Below are 23,700 nucleotides of genomic sequence, written 5' to 3' on the forward strand. Positions count from 1 at the left end.
ATTAAATAATGAAGAATCTGCATGAATGCATGTATGTTTCTCCCGCACTGTGAAAAAAATAACAGAATTTAGAATCATAAAATTTTGAATAACGTAATCCTTCACGCGAACATGGGCACCTGGACGGCCTAATTTCGAATTTGTTTTAATCCATTTGATATTTTGTAACTTTAACGAAGTTTTGATTAAGAAACTCAACGAGTGCAAAGCAAGCAATGGCAACCCTGTACAGAAAATAACAATCTCCAGCGCGGAAATTCTAAAGATATGTCATTTTCAAATATTTTGTGATATTGTTCTTGAATTAAATTTTATGTGGTTTACTTGCGAAGAACATGATGTTTAATAAATAAAGGTAACACGCAAACCATTACAAAAACGCTCCTTTGGGAGTAATATAAAATTATATTGCTGAGTGCTTCCAAAGTTTATCCTGTTTTCCCTCTCATTACACTCAAAAAAGTTTATGCTCCGAATTTTATGACTTACTAAAATAAATAATAATCTTGCAATGTTAATAATTAATGATCATATAATCAAATAAATGGTACTCTTGTTATGTTATAATAATTTTAAAAACTACTGCCTGAAAATGCTCAAAAAAATCAAAGAATCAGATTTTGTTTAATTTTACCTTATTTGTTTCAAAGCATCATATGCTATCAGTATTATTTAATTTTACTTTATTTGTACACAAAAGTAAGTTCATAAGTTGAGCGTTTAGAATTTTTACCATTTTATTAAAGTAAAGAAATTTATACAAGAATTACGCTTGAAAAAAATGCGCAAAATGCAGTAAAAAGTGCTTTTATGAGATATGTTAAATCATGTTTGCAAAAACTGGGACTTTCATAATCTCATCACTTATACAACATATCACATTTAATAATTAAAAACAGTTATGTGATTCAAACGCCAGCGGTTTCCGTGTTAAAGTAAGCCAGATCGTCCCTACGCTTTCTTACGGGCCCAACAGCGGCCGAGCGGTAACGTCGCTGACCACTGGTAGTTCGGTCCGAAGTTCGAATCCCGTGAATGGGCTGGCTGCATGGGTGTTCTCGTGGTTTTTCCCATGTGTAACGTGTATACGAGGCAGTTTCCCTTAAAAAGTCCTCCACGAAGGCATTCCTTTATAAAGCGCTGAAATTTCTCGTCAGGGAATATGAATGAAATTTCGAAAGGAAAAAACAATTTTTTTAGCTAAGTACGGCGGTCACTTAATTATATTTTAATGCGAGATCTTCAAAAATTATCCATAAAGCTTCTTCATTTAATCAACTGGATTCTTTTGAACACTTTCACTTCATTAATAATTTTTCTTGTTTACTTAATGATATTAATTTCCCAATTTCGCTTTTCCAAATGGTTTCAAATTTTTAATACCTTTACGTTTCATTACTATTTTACACATCACATCATGTTACATTCTTTCCCTTACAAAATCGTTTGGCCTGTTTACATCTGTCAGAGCCGCTCGTAGCGAGTCGCTCGTCCGTGCGTTTCGAACCGAGTGAACGGACTTGTACTCTGATAGATTGTTTACACCAATCAGAGTGGACTGACAACTCGCCTCCGTTTGTTTACGAAATGGATACCGACATGGCAGCTGCAGGAAAGAATATGCATTGAACATACATAGATGTTCTTTGGCTGCAGTGCTTGAAGTCTGGGAAGCAGTTTCAAACGAATTAATTTCTGCTCTTGCGAGGGGGAAAAAAAAGAAGAAGAAAAGGAAATGGGTACGTGACTGGGTAGCTTGCCGGGATGAATTAGGAGTATCAAATGAAGTATTAAATGAATTTCGGACGAGAATGTCCAAAGTTACAAAAACGTTATTGCATATCAGATAGAAGAATTTAAACGAAACTCAGTTTGAGAGAAGTTATTTAGTCAACTGTGGTTACTGAAATTCAAATTAACGAAGTTTTTCTACTATATACAACTGTTTATTTACATCTAATTAATCATTTACAAAATAATGTAAAAGTAATAATGTGTTTTATTATTTATTAATAGAGAGAATATATTTATTCATCCAGAATCCACAGAATCAATAGCTCTCTGTGCATGTAATTAATTATGCAGAGTTCTGACTGGAACTGTGTTATTTCTACAGAAGAATGCAAAATTAACACATAAAATATTTATTCAAAGCAACGGCAGAAGTAAAATGTATAATATCTACCTAATTATTCAGAAAATCTTAAATAAATAAGTAGCAAAAAACTTAGGAGCATTACATATATTACCACAGGTAAAAGAATATGTATATTATGACATAGTTCCAACAGGAAGATATTTATCTCAAATTATTACTTTTGAATCCTACTTAAATTGTGTTTCTGGACAACACACAAAGTGATATCAGCAAAATTAATAATGGTTAAATATAGTGATTATATTTTACTTTTAAAATGCTAAAACGGATAGTTTAAGAAGATTAGAATTCATCTAGCATAATTTGTATAAGCTTTAATACACCTTCAGTACACTCACACATCCAAGCTGAATTGTAACGAATTATAGCCCAGAATGCTTTTATACAAAGCAAGAAATTTAAATATCCACAATAAAACAGATCTATTTATTTTTTTCATAATTCCATTTTTATTTTTATAGTTTATAATATCATATATTTATTGCATCATCATGTAGGATGCTTGTAGAAAAACGAATATAAGCTCACATAATTATAGAAGTATGCAACATCTTAATGAAGCAGTGAAGTGTTCCCTAAAACACTTCATAAGATGCGTATGCATTAAAAAGTGCCATGGTTTGGCTATCGCTTTACATCTCGGCATTATAGAACTCACTGACACGACGTCCCTGCGAACGCTGCTCGGACTAAATGCCCGGATAGATTTTTCAACAGGTTCAAAGTAGAAACGGAAGCGCTGACTCATCTCCCCTACGTTTCTACTCCGTCGAAGTGAGCGTTTACACTGTCAAAGTAATCGTAACGAGCGACTCGCTCCGAGCCGCTTTGACAGGTGTAAACTGACCTTAAGGAAATTTCCTTTCCCTGTCATGAGAAATCTGAATAATGCAATAAAAATTATTGTTATTCTTGAATTATACTTTTTATGGAAACATATGGTGGTGAGGGTTAGTTTAGCAAATATATTTCATTTTATTATTAAAAACAATTAAAAAAGTGAATTTTTAAGACAAGCAAAGGTATAAATTATTTGTGACCTCTATAATTTGCAGTTCATGCCACCATTCTTGAGATAAAAATTCTGTAACATTTTATTAACCACGCCTCTTGCTTAAAATACTTACTTAGGTTAATGTTTATAGCCCTAAACTAGTGCATAATGTTTAATTTAGTAGTAAAATATTCTTTAAGGTTTTGTTTTATTCATTTTCGAGAAATTTCAGCGCTTTTTCACTTTGGCCAATGTACACCAAACAGCACGATACACATCAAACAATGCTAAATTAACTGAATAATTAATAGCACATATGAAATCTTTAAGAATCGAAAAATGAATTTTACTGATAAGTGAAAAAAATGACTTGAATATTGAACTTATTGAGTAGTCGAGAAATTTTGTAATTAATAGTTTAAATCATTTTTGGGTACGTGTCTGTTAAACGTCACTGTCGGCTTAGTAACCTGTTGACTAAATGTCTTGACACATAAGTATCCCGTAGCTAAATGTCCTGACGGCTAACTTTCTGTGTCGGCCAAATATTTTGTCGGCTAACTGCCCGTGTCGGCTAAATGTCCTGTCGGCAAAGTGTCCTTGTCGGCTAAATGTCCTGTCGGCTAACTGTCCGTGTCGGCTAAATGTCCTGTAGGTTAAGTGTCCATGTCGGCTAAGTGTCCGTGTCGGCTAAATGTCCTGTCGACTAATGTAACTGGTGTCGGTTAAGTGTCCCGTCGGCTAAATGTCACGGACCCTTCGGCATTAGGTGAATCTTTTTCCTTTCAAACCGAAGCACTATCAGAGAGCAAAATTTGTGGCACAGTGCCAAAAGTGAATGATAGTAAAATTAATAATGAACTGAAAGATAGAGGCGTTAGTTTGTTTGATTTGGGTTCCTCAGATCGTGAGATCGGTCTGCGTTTGGGAGCGAATATTGCCGACGCTTAATTTACTCATAAATCTGTTCTGTTGCAGTTGAAATTATTTTTGATTGAGACTTGTTTAGGACATGTATTAACTAGGAAGCATGAGTCATTTGGGGATAGCAATGATGATACTGTTTTGAATGTAATTTCGTTGTATGTTAGCAATTATTCGATAAAAGATTTATGGTCTTTAGAATCCATAGGTATTTCAGATCCCATAGAAAATAATAAAAAGGAATTTAGAATTCTAGAGTTTTTGAAAAAGTTTAATGTGAAAATTCTTTTGGACGGGTAGATATGAACTTTGTTTACCTTTTAAATTTGATATGGCCGATTTGCCGACAAAGATTTAACTTGGAAGCGGCATAAAAGGATGGGCCAGCAAGCTCAAGTTAAAGCTTTTTTAGGAAAATATACTATGATTTTCCAGGAATGGGAAAAATTGAATATAATTGAAAAGGTACCTGATAATATTGACACGGGGCATTTTTCACCTCATGAAGATGATGTTGATGTTAATGATGATGACAACGACGACGATGATGGTGATGACAGTCAATGAAGCTAATGATGATGATGATCCAATCGTGAAGAATAATGAAGAAACTGTGCAAAATCAACTGAATCAATTTGAACAAGGATATGCTGATCAAGGAAACGAGAAAACACCTCCAAAAAGTGCAGAAACTCCCAAAGAACAGAAACATAATTCAAGGAAAATACTTATCTCTGACATTTCAGCTGACACTACGATTTCTCAAATTGCCAAACTTTTTCCAAAAGCATCTCAAATAACTCTGAATTTATCACCTGCACATCCAAATGCTATTATCAGTTACATACAGGAAGAAGATGCAGTTGAAGCTTTTGAGACAACAAAGAATGCTGAAATATATGGAAGAAAAATTACTGTTTCATATTCTTTAGCTGCTTCACGCCCAAAGAAACGCCAGAAAAGAGCCTGGAAGTATAAACGAAGAAAATTTAAACGGACTTCAAAGAAAATGAAATTACTGCCACAGTAAAATGATGAAAAGGCTGCATTATGCATTGAAGCTCAATGGAACCTCCTCCGTTTACAGCAAGCAAATATACGACAGTATAGGAAACGTCGAAAACCTGTCTGCAAATACAAACTTGAAGATCAAATGCCAATCCAACTTGGACTTCGACTGAATTTTGGACTTAAATTTCGTCCCAAATTCTTCGGTCGTTATGAGACAACGAAAGTTCATCCCTCTGAAGTACGAAAAACACGCCATGAAGGCACCATTATTCTGCCAACTCTGCTGATCAGATGAACTGGTGGTGCACAAAGTTAACATTCGCCAGATGGACATTGATTTTTTTTTCACTTTTTCTGTTCCCCCCCTTTCTTTTCAGATCCACCCGATCTCCGGACCCCACTGATGCTTATAATCTATGTGACAGTTAATAAGCACACGACATAAGACTATAAGCACACGACCTGGTGGAACTGTTAAGATGCCACTAAGATTGAACTTGATAGACTTGAATGTTTTGAGTAACTATCCAGCAACTCAAAGGGTGGAGGATGTTGGGAATGGCATCACTACGCCAACGAATCAAAGGCCTGATAGAGACTGACGTCATGGGACGCCAGGGAAAAACGATGAGTTTCGGTTCAAAGCTAAGGACGATGTTTGCACGATGTAGTTAGATAGATATTTCCTATTCTTTTAACTTGTACTTAAGTATAAATAAACCTTTTTCCTTAAGTTTAAAAGATTTGAAGTGCTCTATTTATGATAAGATAGCTGTTAATTCATCGGGTAGATGACTTATGAATCCTTTCTGAGCTAGCCATTGTTTGAAACGTAACGAATTACGTAGCACTTACACTAAAATATCTTCATCACAAATGTCATCAAGACTATGTAACAAATCTTGGGTAGGCTATGAGTGAGCTGGTTATCTAAACCGCTTCTCTGTCTGACCACTACGAAGAACATGTCAGGATCCTCCACCTGCTAAAAGTGGCAATTCGCCTGCTAGACAATTCTCCTCTTGTAGTACAGTTTGCAGGATTGTCGGAGCCACTGCAATGATTTCAACACTCTGGGCTTAGTAAATGCACCTGAGTCACTATGTTGGCGACAAATGGTTTCCATTGTTTAGATGATCCTTTAACCATGAAGGTCGATTTGAGTGTCGCTTCATACGAAAATTTGCTTCTCGAAATCAGGAAAGAGACCTTGTAAATAATTTACTAAGAGCGCAGCCAGGACAGTTGCCATTAATTCTAATCTTGGAAGTTTTTAAAGGAGCAACCTTACTTTTTGACATGATAGAGCTCACTTTAATTTACCCACCGTAATTCACGTACCTTAGGAAAGCAACAATCCCATATGTTTTAGGACTGGTGTCACAAAACACATGAAGAGAAACGTTACTTATTTCTGCAGTTTCAAAATGTCTTCCTTCAATAGATACTGATTCAAGTTCTTCAATTTTTCATTTATTTTGTAAGTCACTTGGCAAATCTTCGTCCCATTTTAGACTGCGCTTTCGCATATCTTGAAAGAGAATTTTCACTGTGATTACAAAGGAAGTAATCATTCCACAAGGATCATACGAAATAAGTCTCAGAACGTGTCGCTTTGTAATCAATAGAATCCCTAACATCTGTATATCTATTTTAATTTTATCCTTAATCGGATCCCGTTTCACTATCAAGAAACTTATCCCTTTATCAGTTTTTATCCCAAAGTTTATACAGTTCTGCACAATTAGTTTTTAACTTCCTCAAATGAAATTACGCTTCTTTCAATATCTCTATTGCCGTCAACTGATAAGCATAAGTCAACTGATAAGCATTTTGAACGGTATTGGTTGCGTAACACAGATCATTAATATAAAGAAAAGTATTCAGCGTAATCATAACATTTCGGATGATATTCTTTAAATTTCGTAATGTGAAATTTCAAAAACTCAAGCCAAGGAAAATGCGAAGTCGTTCAACCAAATAGGAGACGATTTAAATGAAGAGTCTGGTTTGAATCCCCCACCGATTTTGGAAACCACAAAAATTTATCTACCTTTTTTCTATCATCCTCCGCAATTTCTATAATAAGAAAAGCTTTCTTTAAATCTCTACAAAATGCAACCTGATTTTTCCGAAATTAAAGAATTATGTCCAATAAATTTGCATGCAGATTAACTCTCTCTAGACCCATTTAAAGAATTATAGTTTTCATTTGCTTTACTGTTACAGTCATAAACAATTCTAACTCGAGTTGTTTCTTTGTCATTCCTAATAACTGCCTTGTGAGGCATATAATAAGCCTGAATTTTTATCTTCATTGATACGTTTCCCCACAATCTGACATTTTAATTGATAGTTTTTCTCATTTTATTCCAAACCAGCAACATCATTAAATGCAGACCAGAAATAGGGGTTTTAAATACTAAAACTTTTCATTTTTTATAAGCGAATTATTTGAACCTATTGCATTATCAAAACAATTTAAGAATTTCATAAATTTGCTAGAATCACCAGAGAATCGCGAGATTTCCAACTTTAGTAATTTTACGTTGGTTTCCGAAATACTAGAACTGAAGGATTCCGCTGAACATTTTCTGGTTTTAAGGCATTAATTTTGCTATTTAGTTCCATATTAGCAGACAATATTTTGTCATCGTGTTCTTTGGAACCTTTTAATTTACTTTTAAATTCTTTTGAATAGTCTACCTCTAAACCACAGTTTTCAAAATCTGGTGTTTCGTTTCTAATAGTTCCAATCACTCTCATAATGAATTTAAGTCTTCGGCATCTTCATTCTGCTTTTAAACTCTTTTAACTAGTTTAGTAACACTATCACGAACGCTACTTCTCTTTTCAATTATTTTCGAAAGCTTAGTCATATTAACTCCGAGTTTGTAAGTTCAAAATGACCATACCTCCATAGTCAGGGATACAGAAATGTGCAGCTTATCGAACGGCCAAGTGAAGTATCCAAACTTCTCACAATTATAATCAAACAACGGTCAATTACTTCCGATATTCCCTCCCAGATACTGTGCACCAGTTTTGCATCTAATGGTTTAGTATGTCTAATGTCGCACAGAATAGTCTTTCGAAAATAACAACAAAATTTATCAACAAGAAAGCTATAACAATAATCGAATAGTTGAGAACATTACGCATCTCTGCCTTCTACGTCTTACACCTTTATTATTCTGCCTGCCACTGACCACTAGAACGTACACAGTGCCCTCTAGCTGAGTAGCGCGAGAATTATATAATACAAACCATAGTATTGGTTACTCTCAAATACTAAAATATCAAAATGCTAATACTAATGCTGAAAACAGCCAAACTACTGGCACTCCTGTATTAGTCACCTTTGCACAGCCATTACATCAAAATATCATGACTGCTAGCACGTCTACTAGAAATAAATTTAACACTAAAACCAATAATCAAGGTTCAGTCAGATTTCTAACTTCGAATTTTTTAATTATATAATTGAAATTAATCAAATATTTGGTAAAAACGAACTGATTGCCATGAATAACATATTTGAAAAATTATCATAATCAAACTCAGGACATGTGTTAATCTTACTTATCAGATGCATATTTTTTTAGAAATATTTACTGAATTTAATGATAATGTCAGTGAGTAACAGTTACAATTCTCTAACAAATGTTACTTGGAACGCTAATGGTTTCTTCCATAAAAATAAAAAAACTTAAGGAATTCGTACACGAATATAGCCCTGACATTATTCTCTTCCACGAACACATGCTTGGTCCGCACAATTATTTTTTTGCTTATTATCTTACGCATTGACTTTATTGTTCAGCTGCTTATCTAAGGATAGATATTTTGACGTTCTTTATAACAATTATTACTCTACTCAACCGGCAAATCTTTGCTGGCGTATCCCAAGGATGTTTACTTGGATCAAATAAATTTCTAATATATGCGAGCAACATTCCACACAGAATAAATACAGCACTATCCAATTAAGCTGATGACGCAATGATCATGACTTAAAATGCATCTTTGAGGTCAGACGTTCAAGCATTACAACAACATATGCATGTGTAGGAGTTCTGGCTTCACAAATAGAAATTTGCTATTAATGTGGATAAGAAGTAAAAGCTATTCTACTTACAAGAAAAAGAAACCTGGATCAGGATCAAAATATTACTATGTACAACGCAGTCATTCCACAGCCTAGTCAAGTCAAATACCTTGGAGTTATTTCAGACCAAATATTCACATAGAAACTCCACAATACACATATTACTTCCGAATTCCGGGCTTCTAAAGCTAAACCATTCCTTCCTTAATTTCCCGAAACTCAGTTTTATCTACAGATAATAAATTACTTATGGATGAGGACATGTTATATCCCATTATTAGTTATGCTTGTCCAGTTTATACGTATACAAAACGAGTACGCATGCATTTGCTTACGCATGCAAAACGAATATACATAAACTTCAAGTACTGTAAAATACTACACTTAAGCAAATAATAGGCAGTAGAATGGTTTATCAGAAACAGTGCTACTCATGATGAATACAGTAACAAAAATAAAGTCAAATTTGTGACGAAAAGTGCAAAAATGTTCTTTAACAATACTGAAAAAAATCAATAATGAATCAATACCCCAAATTAACTATGATTATTATGATAGTATTAACTGGAAAAAACCAGAGCAATGTTTCTTGACTTACGAGGGGGCATTTCCCTACTTGTCATCACCGATTTCGCTCACATTTATAGTACACACAGGGCTTGGCTAGAAATGAAAGTACCCAAAGTGAAAACTCCAGATGGCCAAGCATTTAGAAAATAGAAATATTGATGTGGCTCGCGCACCGTATAAGCCATTTACGTTAGCATGTTTGCCAAGCAGCGGTTGGCATAGCGGTAAGAGCTCGGACTAGTAATTCGATGATCATGGGTTCAACTCTCCGTGTAGAGACTTTTTTTTTTTTTTTTTTCTTTTTCTCAATTTTTGTATTATTCTTTTTCCAAATAAGCAGAGAGGTGAATAATTTATTTTATTTATTTATTTATACGCAAAAGGAATAGAAAAGGTAAAAAATTGGGATTTCTGACTTTTCAACAAGGGATTGTAAAGCAAATAAGAAAAGACTTTGTACATGAAAATTCAAAATTTTATTCGTTGATATTCTATGATTTACATATATCGGGATGATAATTATCGTAGGAACAGGGGAAACAATAATTATTTCTGCATCTAGCACACTCCAAACTTTCTAAAATTATGTGCTCATTAAAAAAATGACGTCCTATATGCCTTTTACATATAAATAAATAAATCATTCATCTCTTTGCTTAAATGGAAAATGAATAATGTAAAAATTGAGAAAAAGATAGAAAATGTCTCCACACGGAGAGTTAAACCCACGATCATCGAATTACTAGTCAGAGCTATTACCGATACGGTAATCGCTGCTTGGCAAACATGCTAACATAAATGGCTTATACGGTGCAAGGAAAGCTGCGTCAACATTTTTATTTTCTAAACGCTTTGGAGTACTTTCATTTCTAGCAAAGCCCTGCATGTCCTATAAATTTGAGCAAAATCGGTGATGATGAGTAGGGAATGTTCCCTTGTTAGATTAATTTAATTTTTTTTTGTCACTTTGTACTTGACGATCCTAGCTCAATCGATAGATAACAAGACTGGTGACCAGCATGTTGGCAGTTCGAAAGCAACTTTTTAAATTTCATGCAATAGTTATGCATTTGCCTTTAATTTTTTTATGGTCAATGCAATTATTATACATTCTTCTAGTGCTCTCTGTTATTTTCCCTCCTTCCCACTTATTTTATTTTTTATTCTAAATCATGTGTGGCTCTTAAATTAGTCCCACCACTTAACTTAGACTCTGACCCAGTGTATTATTAACACTGTTAAAAAAAGGGGGGGACAGTTTTATATCTGCCGTTCTACTGGGCCGATTGACAAAATTCAAATTGCGTTCTTCATGTCTCGAAAGCGCGACTTAGGAAATATATTAGATTTATATATAGCTCTACTCTAACATAGTTATTTTGACACGAAATCGGACTTTTTCTGAAATAACATACCAATTTTTTTCCATATTTCGATTCTACGACTCATTATGCCTAAAAAAATAAATTTTGTAAAATTTGGTGCGAAATTTACGGAGAAATTTAACAACTTATGTTGACGATTTTTATTCAGTTTGCGCCAAAATTAGTTCAATTGGCGAACTTCTTAATCTGTGGCAACCTATTTTCATTTCCATTTTTAGATAGTGCGTGAGCGGAAAAAAAGACCCAATCGTTCCTTCGTTCAAATAATGTTCTTTATATTACATTTTTAAAAATAAATGTTATTAATTTTAAGCAATTGTTTTCTTTTTCGAATTTCATTTTAATTGTTTAAGTTTTATGGTTTCGTTCGAATAACTGCTTTAAAAATTTCTATTTACTCATTCGAACTGCGTAGTTTAAATCAAAAGTGCATCGTTTATTTATTTTTTTTTTCAAATAGTTTTCTTTATATTATATTTCTAGTCATAGTTACTATTTTAGGTAATTTTTAAATTTTTAGACTTTTATTTTAATTGTTAGTGTTGCATTGTTTCTTCAGATAAATATTTTAAAATTTTCTATTTATTCATTCGAACTGAGCATTTTAAGTATATTTATTAATATAAATTTTCCAGAATTTGAGTTTATTTATTTGAATTGCGTTTCTTTCGGAAGAATACTTTGTAACCCAGACTACGATGCGTTTGAAAACTGCATATATTAAAAGAGAAAATACAGTAATGCACAGTTAACACGCTTTTCAATGTTCCGTTCCGAAAAGATATATATAAATAAGAGAAATGTATAACCGACATTTTAACTTAGGATGACTTGCATACACTGCTTTAAACAGTTTTATCATCGTGCCCATTGTTTTACACAATTTTATCCTACATTTGGTTTCTTAAAACGTTATTCATATTTTAGTCAAATATTTTATTTTTGAAATCGCAAGAATCAAATATCATAAGATTAAAAAGTTTCAAATTAAAAAAAAAATACAAATACTAAATTTTACGCAATTTTTTTTTTTCTTCTCTTTTTTCTACAGGCATTCTGCTTCATTCTTGCTCATTTTCTTTAGGCATTCTGCAAGTATATTAAAAAGCATCCAACTTTTCGAAACATCTTGGTATTTCTGACAATCATTTTAAATAAAGTTATCGCCTTCCATTTCATAAAGGCTCACAAACGGCCGAGCGGTAAAGTCACTGAACACTGGTAGTTCACTCCGGGGTTCCAATCCCGGTAAACGGATTAGTTACATGGGCGTTTTTGAGGATTTTCTCATGTGTCATGTGTATGCCAGCTGGTTCCCCTTAGAAACTTCTTCACAAAGGCATCCTTCCTTTTAAGCAGATAGCCCTGCTTTGCCGTAACTTAATAATCCATTTCGTCAGTATTTGGTCAGAGCCTTTATCAGTCTTTAGAGGCTAAGCATTTTGAAGGTATGAGATGAAAGGAAAGACTGGTTTCATCAAGAGGTTTTGGTTTATTTAATTATGGCGAAGCACACTAGGGCTATCTACCTAAGGGAATGGATGCCTTCGTGGAAGATTTTCTAAGGAAAACTGGCTCGTATACACGTTACACATGGGAAAAACCACGAAAGCGCCCATGCAGCCAGCCCGTTCTCGGGATTCGTACCTCGGACCGAACTACCAGTGTTCAGCGACTTTACCGCTCGGCCGATGTTTCATCAGGAGGAAAAAAAATACGTCTTTAGGTGACATCCACATACATCACTGCATAAACTCCTGGATCTTCAAACAACTCGACTGAGAAATTATGGGATTCTCCGTTTATGATACGATATGATGTTCTATAACGTAATTTAAATTTATACAACCATATAGTCTAAAACAAGTCGTTCTTCACTTTAATCTGCAATGATGTCGTTTTTGTCTTTTCTGTTAACATAAGCTCATTTGATGGTATTTGCTGGTGTACACGTCCAAGTGTTTTCTCTTTGAACACCTAAATTCTTTGAAGTATCTTGAAAGTATATTCAAAAGCGTCCCACTTTTTTAAATAACTTGGTATGTCTGACAACCAAATTTTCCAGCAAATTTTTGCTTACTTTTCTCTCTAATTTTCTTCTTTCCTTTTACAGTTATTTTCAGTGCTCACAATTACGATTTTTCGATTGCTAGTCTTCCATAAATTTTGCATTCTTGTCAATTTTTTTTAAATATGAATTGCGTTTCAGCTGAAGACTGCTTTTCATTTTCTAGTCATTTTAACTATGAATAAAGTATAAGCGAAGTCCAAAGAATAAATATTTTAATTAAAATATTTTTTGCTAAATGACAAAGAAATGAAACAGTCAAACAGTGTTTATTCTGTATTACCGAGTAACCCGATTCTTATATCGACTGAAACAATCTAAATAATATTAAAGATAATTTTTCTTTATACAATCTATAGCGCGAGAGAAAAATTAGCTACTTAAAACATTCTTTCTAAGAGGATTAATATAAAAATTTATATTTATATATATATTTTTAAAGCTGGGACTTGAACCAAACTGTCAAACTTTTAAAGTTTAATTTACATGGTGGTTATACGTAACTAAAGTTCCACTTTAAAATGGTTATAAAAGGAAAACTACCGGACCAAATGTTATCACACTTGGGAATCGTGTAAAGGAATTTATTTTCCGCGGGGGTAGGGGGAAGAAAGTTCAAAAACTCACCACCAGGGGGAAATGGCGCTGTATGCAATATTGTTAAATGAAATGAGACATGAAAACATCTGTTTAAAATGTGCTTAATCGTTTCCGAAACGTGTTACAAAGCATGTTCAATATATCATCCAGCATTTTCCGAAAGCAAGTTAAATCCTGTTACTGCATTCTGAACAGCAGCTCTTAGATTATCAGGAGGAATGTTACGGACATGTCGGTGTATCACATTTTTCATTTCTGCCAAATTGTGTAGATTATCTCCATAAACAGTGCTTTTGAGATAACCCCATAGCCAAAAGTCACAGAGGTTGAGGTCTGGTGGGAAGAGGGGAAGTGTCGGCTTATAAGACGTTCATTCGTGAAATGTTGCCTAAGTAACTGTGCGACACATGTGAGGTGGGGTCCAGCCGTGCATAAAATCGTAGTATCTAAAATGCCACGTTACTGCAGTTTATGTATCACGAAACATTTTAACATTGACTCTAAGCGAGCTGCAATCACAGTAGTCCAGCTGTCGACTGCTATTCAGAGAAAAATTGTTCAGTTACGAAACTAGCTGTCATTCCACACCGTTTGGTGTGGAATGACTACTATGCAATCGAATGAAGTAGGAGTAGATAACATGAGGGATTTCTTTAGCCCAAATCGATTAAAAGCGTTTTGAATCAGTATCTTCATGTTTTAGAGCCGAATTCAGGCTTCAAAAATTACAAATTAGCGATCTGTAAGAAAACGATTTCCAGATTGTACGCACTTGTGCGAGTGATTTGCGATCTCACACTTTCTAATCGCTAATTCGTGGTTTCCACGGACGAATTTCTCACTTACACGGATGGCGCACTCGACTTTTATCGAATTTAACGCCTTTAAATGGTAATTTGCTTGCTTACTTAAGGGTATACAACATACTATTAAATCCGTGTAACAAAAGGTTAAATTAGATTCCGACCCATATTTCGTTTAACAATATTGCATACAGCGCCATTTTCCCCCTGGTGGTGAGGTTTCGAACTTCCTTTTTTTCGCGGAAAATAAATTCCCATGACCTCCTTTACACGGTTACCAAGTTTGATAACATTTGATCCTTTAATTATAACCACCCTGTATATTATTAAAGTTTAATTTGAAGCTATGCGTTATATGTATACCATGCGTAGGATTTTCGCTTTTATGGAAAAAATAAAGAATCGAAGCAAATATACTTAGGATAATGGGCCAAAACTGAAAAAAATTTCCCCTTCCTCCGAAAATAAAATATTGAAACTTCGACCTTGAATTTATTGGATTATCGAAATATTTAATTTGACTTATCTTCTAAGTCCTAGTTCCGACAACAATTCCGAATTACTGAAGCTGAAGTAAAAAGTTTAGTATTGTTACGGATTTTGTATTTAAATAGCTAATGTTAGTTGAATTATAAATTAAATTGTTTTTATCCCTGTGCAAAGCAGCGCGTGACAAATATTAAAGGAAAGCTAAGCCGGAAAATTAAAAATACAAGAGCACGTGCATTTAACATTTAATAAATAAATATATCATTTCGAGAAAATTCCAGAAAATTCTCGCGTGCGATTTAAAATCTTATGAAAAGGAGGAAATCCTCTCAATTCAGTTAGTTTGTTGTTGTTTTAAGAGTTTGTTTAGAAAACTGCTCTTGTTGACTGTAGCGAATTCGCGGATTAGCTTTCTCTAGCTGTTTAGAATTGAGTAGTTAAAAGATAACTACTGTGAGCTATTGTAATACTGGACGAATATCTGAAGAAATTTAAGCATATTTGTTGTGTTTATAATAAATTTTGTCCATTTTTCATCGGAATTGTGCATTCATTTCGTAACGAACCCGTACGCACGCAACAGTATATATTCACTGTATGTTAATAAAGTAATCAGAGTGTAATAAAAATAGATTATAGAATTTACACTGAATGCAACTTTTTGTCTGAATGCACAACATGTAATGGAAGAGAAGGCCTGCAGAGATCTGTTTTTGACATGTCTCTAAAAGTAGATGTCATACTCCTTTTGTCTCATCAGTGTCAAAAAACTTTCCTTTAAGAGGCAACTTTAGTTTTTGGGAAAGGAAAAAAATCACAAGAAGACAAATTTGAAGAACATGCAGGACGATTGAGTACACATACTTATTTTCGGAGCACAAGCGGTTCTCCGATTGGTTATTGAATAATGAAAAGATGCATTATCATGCAATACAAAACATTTGGAATACGTTTTCTGACTGAATAACGTAAGATTAAAAGTCATCTGCTTAATTCACAGCCATTTACAAGTCAACTACTCGGGCAATTGCAGAATCGTTTAGATACCTGAGCTTGTAAGACAAACCTAATATCACTGGATTTAAACACTTCTTCCTATTTAAACTTCCGAGAACATTCCTTCTTTAGCTCATATTCCAAGAATATTAAGTGAATACAATTATTGCAAAAGAAATTGAATATTCATTTGCACTACGGCTTGGTAGTTTACCAAGAGTTAACAAAACTTAAATTCAGCTTTTTGTGTCTAATAATACAACAATATTTTAAATATTTACAAATGAAATATTAAATTGGAGCCTCATCAGTTGCCTAGCATTTGAAGATTGTTAAATACTAATTGTTTGTTGCGAAGTCTAAGCCAGGCTACATAGTTGGTTTTCGTAGTTTTCTAGGTTCCCTTTACAAAGGTTCTCTATGAAAGCATCTTAACCACATAGCTCTCATGTTCTTTCTATGTTCAAATAACCAACTAACCTAGTTGAAGCGCGATTTCCAAGTGAAGTTACTAGCAAAACCCGAATACTCATTAAAAATCAGGTAGCTTGCCAATCGGGAGTAACATGAAAGACGCGGCGCCAATAATTGAGCTGACGGTAAGAATTGAAGTGCAAATAAATAATATCGCGTGCAATCTTGATTAATATAAAATTAGAAATATTTGCATTCAGACAGAAAGCTTTTTGAAAAATTTGCAATTACTTTATTAGAAGGATTTATTAATAACCGTAATAATTAGTTATTATATTACTGATGATTAGAATTCAGTTCTTGACAATTACATTCTAAATTAGAATTTTAAGGATATAATGAAAATACATTTTAGTATAAAAAATTAGTTGATTTTTTATGTTTAAAAACTTAATAGGTTAAATTCATTCAATAAACATCGTACTCTCGTTGTTAATTGAATCCAGAATGTTGGGTGTCCTTTATATAATTATTCTTACTTGTCCACAGAACCTGCTGACTTATCCAGCCATTAAGTAGCTGCAGATCATTTTTACATAACCATTGAACTTCCATTAATTCGGTCTTTAGAGGGTTGTATGTTTATATTATAATTTGACTCTTATAAAAATGATTATTCTAAATCTTATGTTTCTATAAAAATATACTGTGCTTTAAAAATGTGGATGATAGTATCAGCCACTTCATAAGCAACAGCTTGTTTAGAAATAAATTATGCAGTTAATGTCATAAAATATTTTCATAAAATTCAAATACACATCAAATGAAAGTTCTCACTTTTAGACAATTCGATTTAAACGAAGTTAAAGTAAAGTAGCAGACGATAAAACGCCGAAGATAAAAATTTACTGTTACAAATATTTTTTTAAGAAAGGAAGAAAGAGAGAAATTTAAAAAAATAGTTAAAAATTTGAATAATATCATCTATAATTTAAAAAAAAAAATAGCTTTTCATATAGTATTAATAAACATTTATTACGCATCATGGAGGGAAAAATTTCATAAAATTCATTCTCCATAAAATTTTATTTGAAATTTAAGGTTAAAAATAGCTGAGGCAACTCACTGTAACAAAAATCCATAAACCACATTTGGCGTTATTATCGCTCAAAAAAGAGATGCCAAATTTCAAAACGCGAAAATATGTAAATTCGTGTATATCTTAGAAAATTTTGAATAAAAAAGTCTTAATTTTTGCAGGTATTCTTAGAAATACACCTACTTTAAGATGATGGTAAAAATTTTATAGGTTATAATTCAAAATTTTTTGAAAAATTAATAAAAATTATTTAAAAATAGAAATTTAAAAAATAAAACACAAAAAAATGGGTAAATTTTATTTGGAACGAACCTAAATTTCGAAATGTGAGAGCTGATATTTTAAGAACTACTTGTACGATTTTTACAAAACTTGGCATTGTGGCATAATTTGAGCCGTAGAATCGAAATATGGAAAAAAAATTGGTATGTTATTTCAGAAAAAGTCTGATTTTGTGTCAAAATACCTATGTTAGAATAGTGCTATATATAAATCTAACATATATCCTAAGTCGCGCTTTCGAGACATGAAAAACGCAATTTGAATTTTGTCAATCAGCCCAGTAGAACGAGAGATGTAGCACTGTCCCCCCCTTTTTTTTTAGCAGTATACATGTTAAATACCTACTCTCAACCAACAGGAAATTTCTGCACCAGACGGCACAACTACGCCACTAGGGCACCTCCTACGTGGCATGTACAATGGTTTTCATTGACCAGAGTTCTCCATCTACGGCACTTTCATATTCATATTCTAAAATGACTTAGTGTTTGCTTCAACATTTGGAGTAATTATTTTTTTTTCCAGCTTTACCATCATCAATCTGTTAGCCACAGTAAATTGCTATCGTTTCTTCCACAAAAGCTATACACAAGATCGGATTGATGTTTGTTTTCATGTATAACCGTAAAGTTTGTTGCAATAAATAAATCAAACATTCTATCTAACTTAAATATCATGAAAAGCAATGGAAACTTCTTGCAATATACATAACATAACAAACCTTATGTATATAATTTTAATTTAAATATCTAATGTTTTTGTACCATGTTCAGATTAAGTAAAAACAAAAGATTTAAATAAATGAAAAAAAATTTATCTAGAAATTTTTACATAAAATATTGGGATTTTAGCAATTTAAACACCTGTCACATTTAAACTTCTAATATGCTCAGTAAGGTTATCACAGAGATCTCCTGCTTCCATCATATATTTTTTAGATTCCAGTTCATTTAAAAGAAGATCTGGAGCAGCAAATGCAACTTCTTTTAGAAAGCCTGCAATTAAAAAAAATTATAATTCAAAATTTGATTCACTTTGGAATTAAAATAACAGTTGATATCAAAACTTGCATTCTGTTCTCCTTTCCAAAAAAGTTAAAGTTTTTAAACAGTTTCTTTCACATTCAGAAAGAGGTAAGACAATCTTTGATATAATATCAGCAATCTGTATTACTTCACAGCAAAATACAGAGGAATTTTATATTGAAAGGTCTTCAAGAAGTAATTCTGAATTTCTTGTACCCTTTTAGGTTTTTTTTTAGATTACAAGTGTTACTATCTGAAAAACATATTTTTAACAATTTTGAAAATTTATACAGAATAAAAATAGGCTTGGCAAAATTGTACAATAAAGAAAAATGCACATTAATAAAATGTTAGTGCGTAAATAAAGGGGGAAAGGAATCTTTTCGTATTCTTCTACATACGCAAACTAAAATAGAGTTTAATAATTTATCTGGTATAATGTGGTAAAAACTGTTATACTTAGATAGACTTTTTTATACTTAACACTTGATTACAAGTATATAGCCCTGGCATAAACAATGACATTCTACTCCATTTCATTTTGGGAAATCAGAGCAGAATTTGAAGCAAGGTAGTCTTTTTACAGAACTGAAGATAAGACATTTTATGCTCTCCTTGAAAGATTAGCTGATGTTTATTTTCACTTCCATGGAATGAAATATGTTTTGTACCACATCATTGAGGAAGTGATAAAATATTGCTATAAATTTTTATTATTAATATTCCAATGTAACCTCATCAACTGTAATAGTGAATACCCAAAGTTGAAAAGCATGGAAAATTTATATTTATCATTCTTCTTTTATTTTATTATATGTATATAAAATTCAACAGATAAACATTATCTTTGTTAAATTTTTATGATTTCTTTTTGAAAAATTTTCAAAAGATTTTAATTTTAAAACAGTAATCTTATACTGTTATCATTTCTGTAACATCTTAAAAAAGGGAGAGGGGATTTTTGGGAAGCAAAAGTATGTTTATATGGGTTATAGAGTTAAGGAGATACTTGAAAGTTTTTGCTCATTCTCTTACATTCCTGTCATTTGTGTGATATTTTACAGGAGGTTACATTTTTCATTATATATCATCTTACTTTAAAAACAGTCTTTCTGACATGTGGATCATGGATCATCACTTTGCTACTGGCATGAACTAGATTGAGTTTTTGCCAGTAAATCAAAATGTGCCCTAAGGCCTTTCACGATAGTTATAGAAATTAAGGTGCTACGCACCACACCCGAAGGCGGAAGAATCAGTAGTGATAAAGTCAAGCAAGCAGTTGTTTTCTGGTATATGGCCTATTATAATAACAGCAGTGATATTATGATATATGAATGCCAATTCAGAATATTCTGAAACAGCAGGATAATTTTCTATGCATAAAAGAATTAGTCAAGCAGTTTTAATACCATTGCTGTCATAATGCCAAAGCACAAATTTTCACAATTATTGGAATGCTTTGAAGGAAATTACTTAGATCAAATAATATTCTCAATATTATATATTATAGTCTGATGTTTATGTTCAAAATCTATAATTTTAATAATATGAAAATGCTGCTGTCAGTTCATAGTCTGGTTATCTGTTTTTTGAGGACAGAAATTCTGAAATCCCCCTTTATAATGCAAGTAATCTAAATAGGCTGATGAGAAAATGAAGCTACTACTGATCACAAAAGATGCTCACAAATAAAATGTATGAATTATTATTTGAAATTCTTTAAAGTCAATCTCTAAAATATAATAAACTGTTCAGGTATATGCTTCATAACACACACACACACACACACACACACATATATATATATATATATATATATATAAGCAAAGGAAATGAAGGAACACTGTAGATGCGTGATTAGACCCATATTGAAGAAGATTATCTTACACACACACACATACATATATACTATATATATATATATATATAACTAGCAAACAGATCATACCTTGAATAAATTTTAAACAAAAATTCAGTTAAACATCTAAGAAAATTATGAACTAATATATATATTCACAGGATAAGTAATATATACAGTACAAAATCCAATAACTGGAATGATCGTATTATACGGACCTTGCATAATCCCCTAATTTTTTTTTTAAACTGCAGGAAAGAAGGCTGTAATGGCAATAGCTAAATCATCAATCAGCAGATGGCAAAACATATGGTAGGTTTTAAATGTGAAAAATATTGTCACCTACTGTGAAGAAATTGATAGTGGTTATTGAGAATGAAAAGATTTCAATTAATTTCATTATGGGAATTCTTAACGTGGCAGTTCTAGAATTCAAATAATGAAACTTTGTACCTGAACAAGAAATTACTTCCCTCTATAAAATGTATAAGTAATAATTAACAAACAAAACCAAATTTCTCAAACATTTAACAACTTATATTACAAAACTTTCAATGAAATAAAAAAATATTTAATATTGAGACTTTTTATTTTTTCGAGATCATGAATGTAAGAAATTATTTTTAATTATATAAGTTCTACATGTAATCTTACTAGATTTAAACTGATGATCTAAAATCTGAAAATTTCTAAAATTTGGAATGATTTCTGATCTCAGACTTTGTACTGTATTACATTAAACAAAATAATTTCCTTTTATATTAAAAATATTTTAAAACTTACTTAAAATTCTCAGTCTAATCTTTTCATTTTTATCATCCATATGGATAACAGCAGTTTCATATATATGCTTCAGATGTGCTCGATACATTTGCCAGTTATAATCTTTTGGAAATGATGTAATGTATGTTTTAAGAATGCTACTAGTTAGCATTCTAATATCATCAGATTCATCATCCATGCATGGCAGAAATTCGTGACATGTTGCATGTATTTTGTTTTCGTCAACACAAGTGTGAAGTTTCGGTAAAATATTTTCAAAAATTTTGCCTGCTAAAAGTCTATTAGATGTTTCATCATCATCTGCAAGAGTAGCAAGAATAGAAAGAAGCTCGTCTGCTATAGGTTTAAACTGAGGGAAAAAAGAAAATACTTCATTTTGAACCAATATGTTCATTTTAAAAAATATTTTCAAGCTAAAAAGAAAAAAAAATCATATGCCAACACACAATTTAGAATAACATATTTGAATATTAAAGCTTTATTCAACGTACCCATTTTCATTTTGGAATGCTTATGCTAATCCAGATAATATATTTATTACAATATCAAATATAATTTAATAAATCAAATTTAAGGTAGACTGAGTCACAGGGGAAAAAATAACAAATAACAGAAAAACGGGACATAATTTATTATATTATATATCATAAAGGCATATATATATATCACAAAAAAATAAATAATTTGGTTAGGGTATGACAATTACCATGGCATCAGTGAGACAATTTTTGCTGAGGATTTCATACAGACTTGCTCCTGCTATTGTCCTTAGAGTACTGGCAGTTTTACCAGGTGCCCATGTTAGGTTGGGGAATAATCCTTCATGAATTAAATCCATGATCTTATCAGATATTTTTTCATCTTTGGCTGAGAATGTTTTGAATATTTCAATCAACAGTGACAATATTTTGCTACGGAGTTTAGCATCTTTGCTTGGATGGAGATTATTAGTTAAAACTGGGATGATTAACTCAATTGATTCCTCTTCAAGATTTCCTATAACATGTTATTTCATATTTCAGTGAACCTTTTATAATCAGAAGAACAATATTTAAACAAAAATCTATATTCAAATATTTTATAAATGCATAAGAAAATATATAAATGTCTGTAAAAACTGTGACTGATTATGGCTTTCAAAAAGGATATTTTTGAAAGAGGGAATTAAAAATCAAAATTAGAATTTAAAAACTTAGAAATCGCAATCGTTGTCATTACTTATCCTTATGATCTAAATATACAAGTCCAGGTTAGATCCATGAATTTATAATGGGCAAGAGAAGTAAACATCTATTATTGGCAAAAGTCTTAGGCATATGTCTCTACACAGGTATAATTAACCTTTGAGTAAAATTTGATCTATATTCTATGCTATGGTGAATACAATGACAGGATCTTTAGTCATTGTTTCAAAGCACTATTTAGTAAACAAGCAAGCAGATTAGAATAAAACTTAAGTTAGTGCTGCCTTTTAGAATTTTTTTTTATGTTATGAAACTGAAAAAATCCGCATTGCCTGCACTGCAATTCAAATTCCGGACCTCCTGAATACACACAAGCATGCTTCCATCATTAAGGCGGCCCACCAGCGGCCGAGCGGTAAAGTCACTGAACACTGGTAGTTCGGTCCGAGGTTCGAATCCCACGAACGGACTGGCTGCATGGGCGTTTTCGTGGTTTTCCCCATGTGTAACGTGTATATGAGCCAGTTTCCCTTAGAAAGTCCTCCACGAAGGCATCCTTCTTCTTAGGCAGATAGCCCTAGCATGCTTAAGTAAACCAAAAAAAAGCATAATGAAGGCAAGTGGGAAGAAGGGAGAAACTACCTTATAACACTATAGCATAAACCAAGGCCAATCTGTACCAGGTGACTTTCTTCTGCATGCCTTCTTTCTGAGTGTATGGTACCAATCACAATATTTTTTATCACATCTGATATATGCATACACACACACACGCGAGTATGTCTGTATATAAGCATACACACACGAGTATATATATAAACCTCTCATGTGCTTATATTCTCTCCACAATCGCAGCTTTGCAGATATGCATGTATGTGCCTAAGTATTGGCTCTTATTATTTGCATAATCCTTCAGTGGCATAAGTATTATCTTTGATTTTTGTGA

At 32.5% G+C, this 23,700-nt stretch overlaps 1 protein-coding gene across 1 annotated transcript in view; it reads right to left on the minus strand.

Moving 5' to 3' along the window:
• Positions 1-18,693: 18,693 nt before the first annotated feature.
• Positions 18,694-23,700, minus strand: part of Dnaaf5 (Dynein axonemal assembly factor 5) — a 33,928-nt gene continuing 28,921 nt past the window's right edge. Inside the window, exons 8-10 of the mRNA XM_035351433.2 lie at positions 22,277-22,566; positions 21,571-21,919; positions 18,694-18,896 (exon numbers count right to left, since the gene is read on the minus strand). Coding sequence (XP_035207324.1) covers positions 18,757-18,896; positions 21,571-21,919; positions 22,277-22,566 — 779 coding nt within the window. The 3' untranslated portion in view covers positions 18,694-18,756. The remainder of the gene's footprint in view (positions 18,897-21,570; positions 21,920-22,276; positions 22,567-23,700) is intronic.

This window comes from Stegodyphus dumicola, chromosome 1, assembly GCF_044657685.1.
Source record: "Stegodyphus dumicola isolate Sdum_Otavi_A_Nest chromosome 1, ASM4465768v1".
In the NCBI taxonomy this organism is placed as follows: Eukaryota; Metazoa; Arthropoda; class Arachnida; order Araneae; family Eresidae; genus Stegodyphus; species Stegodyphus dumicola.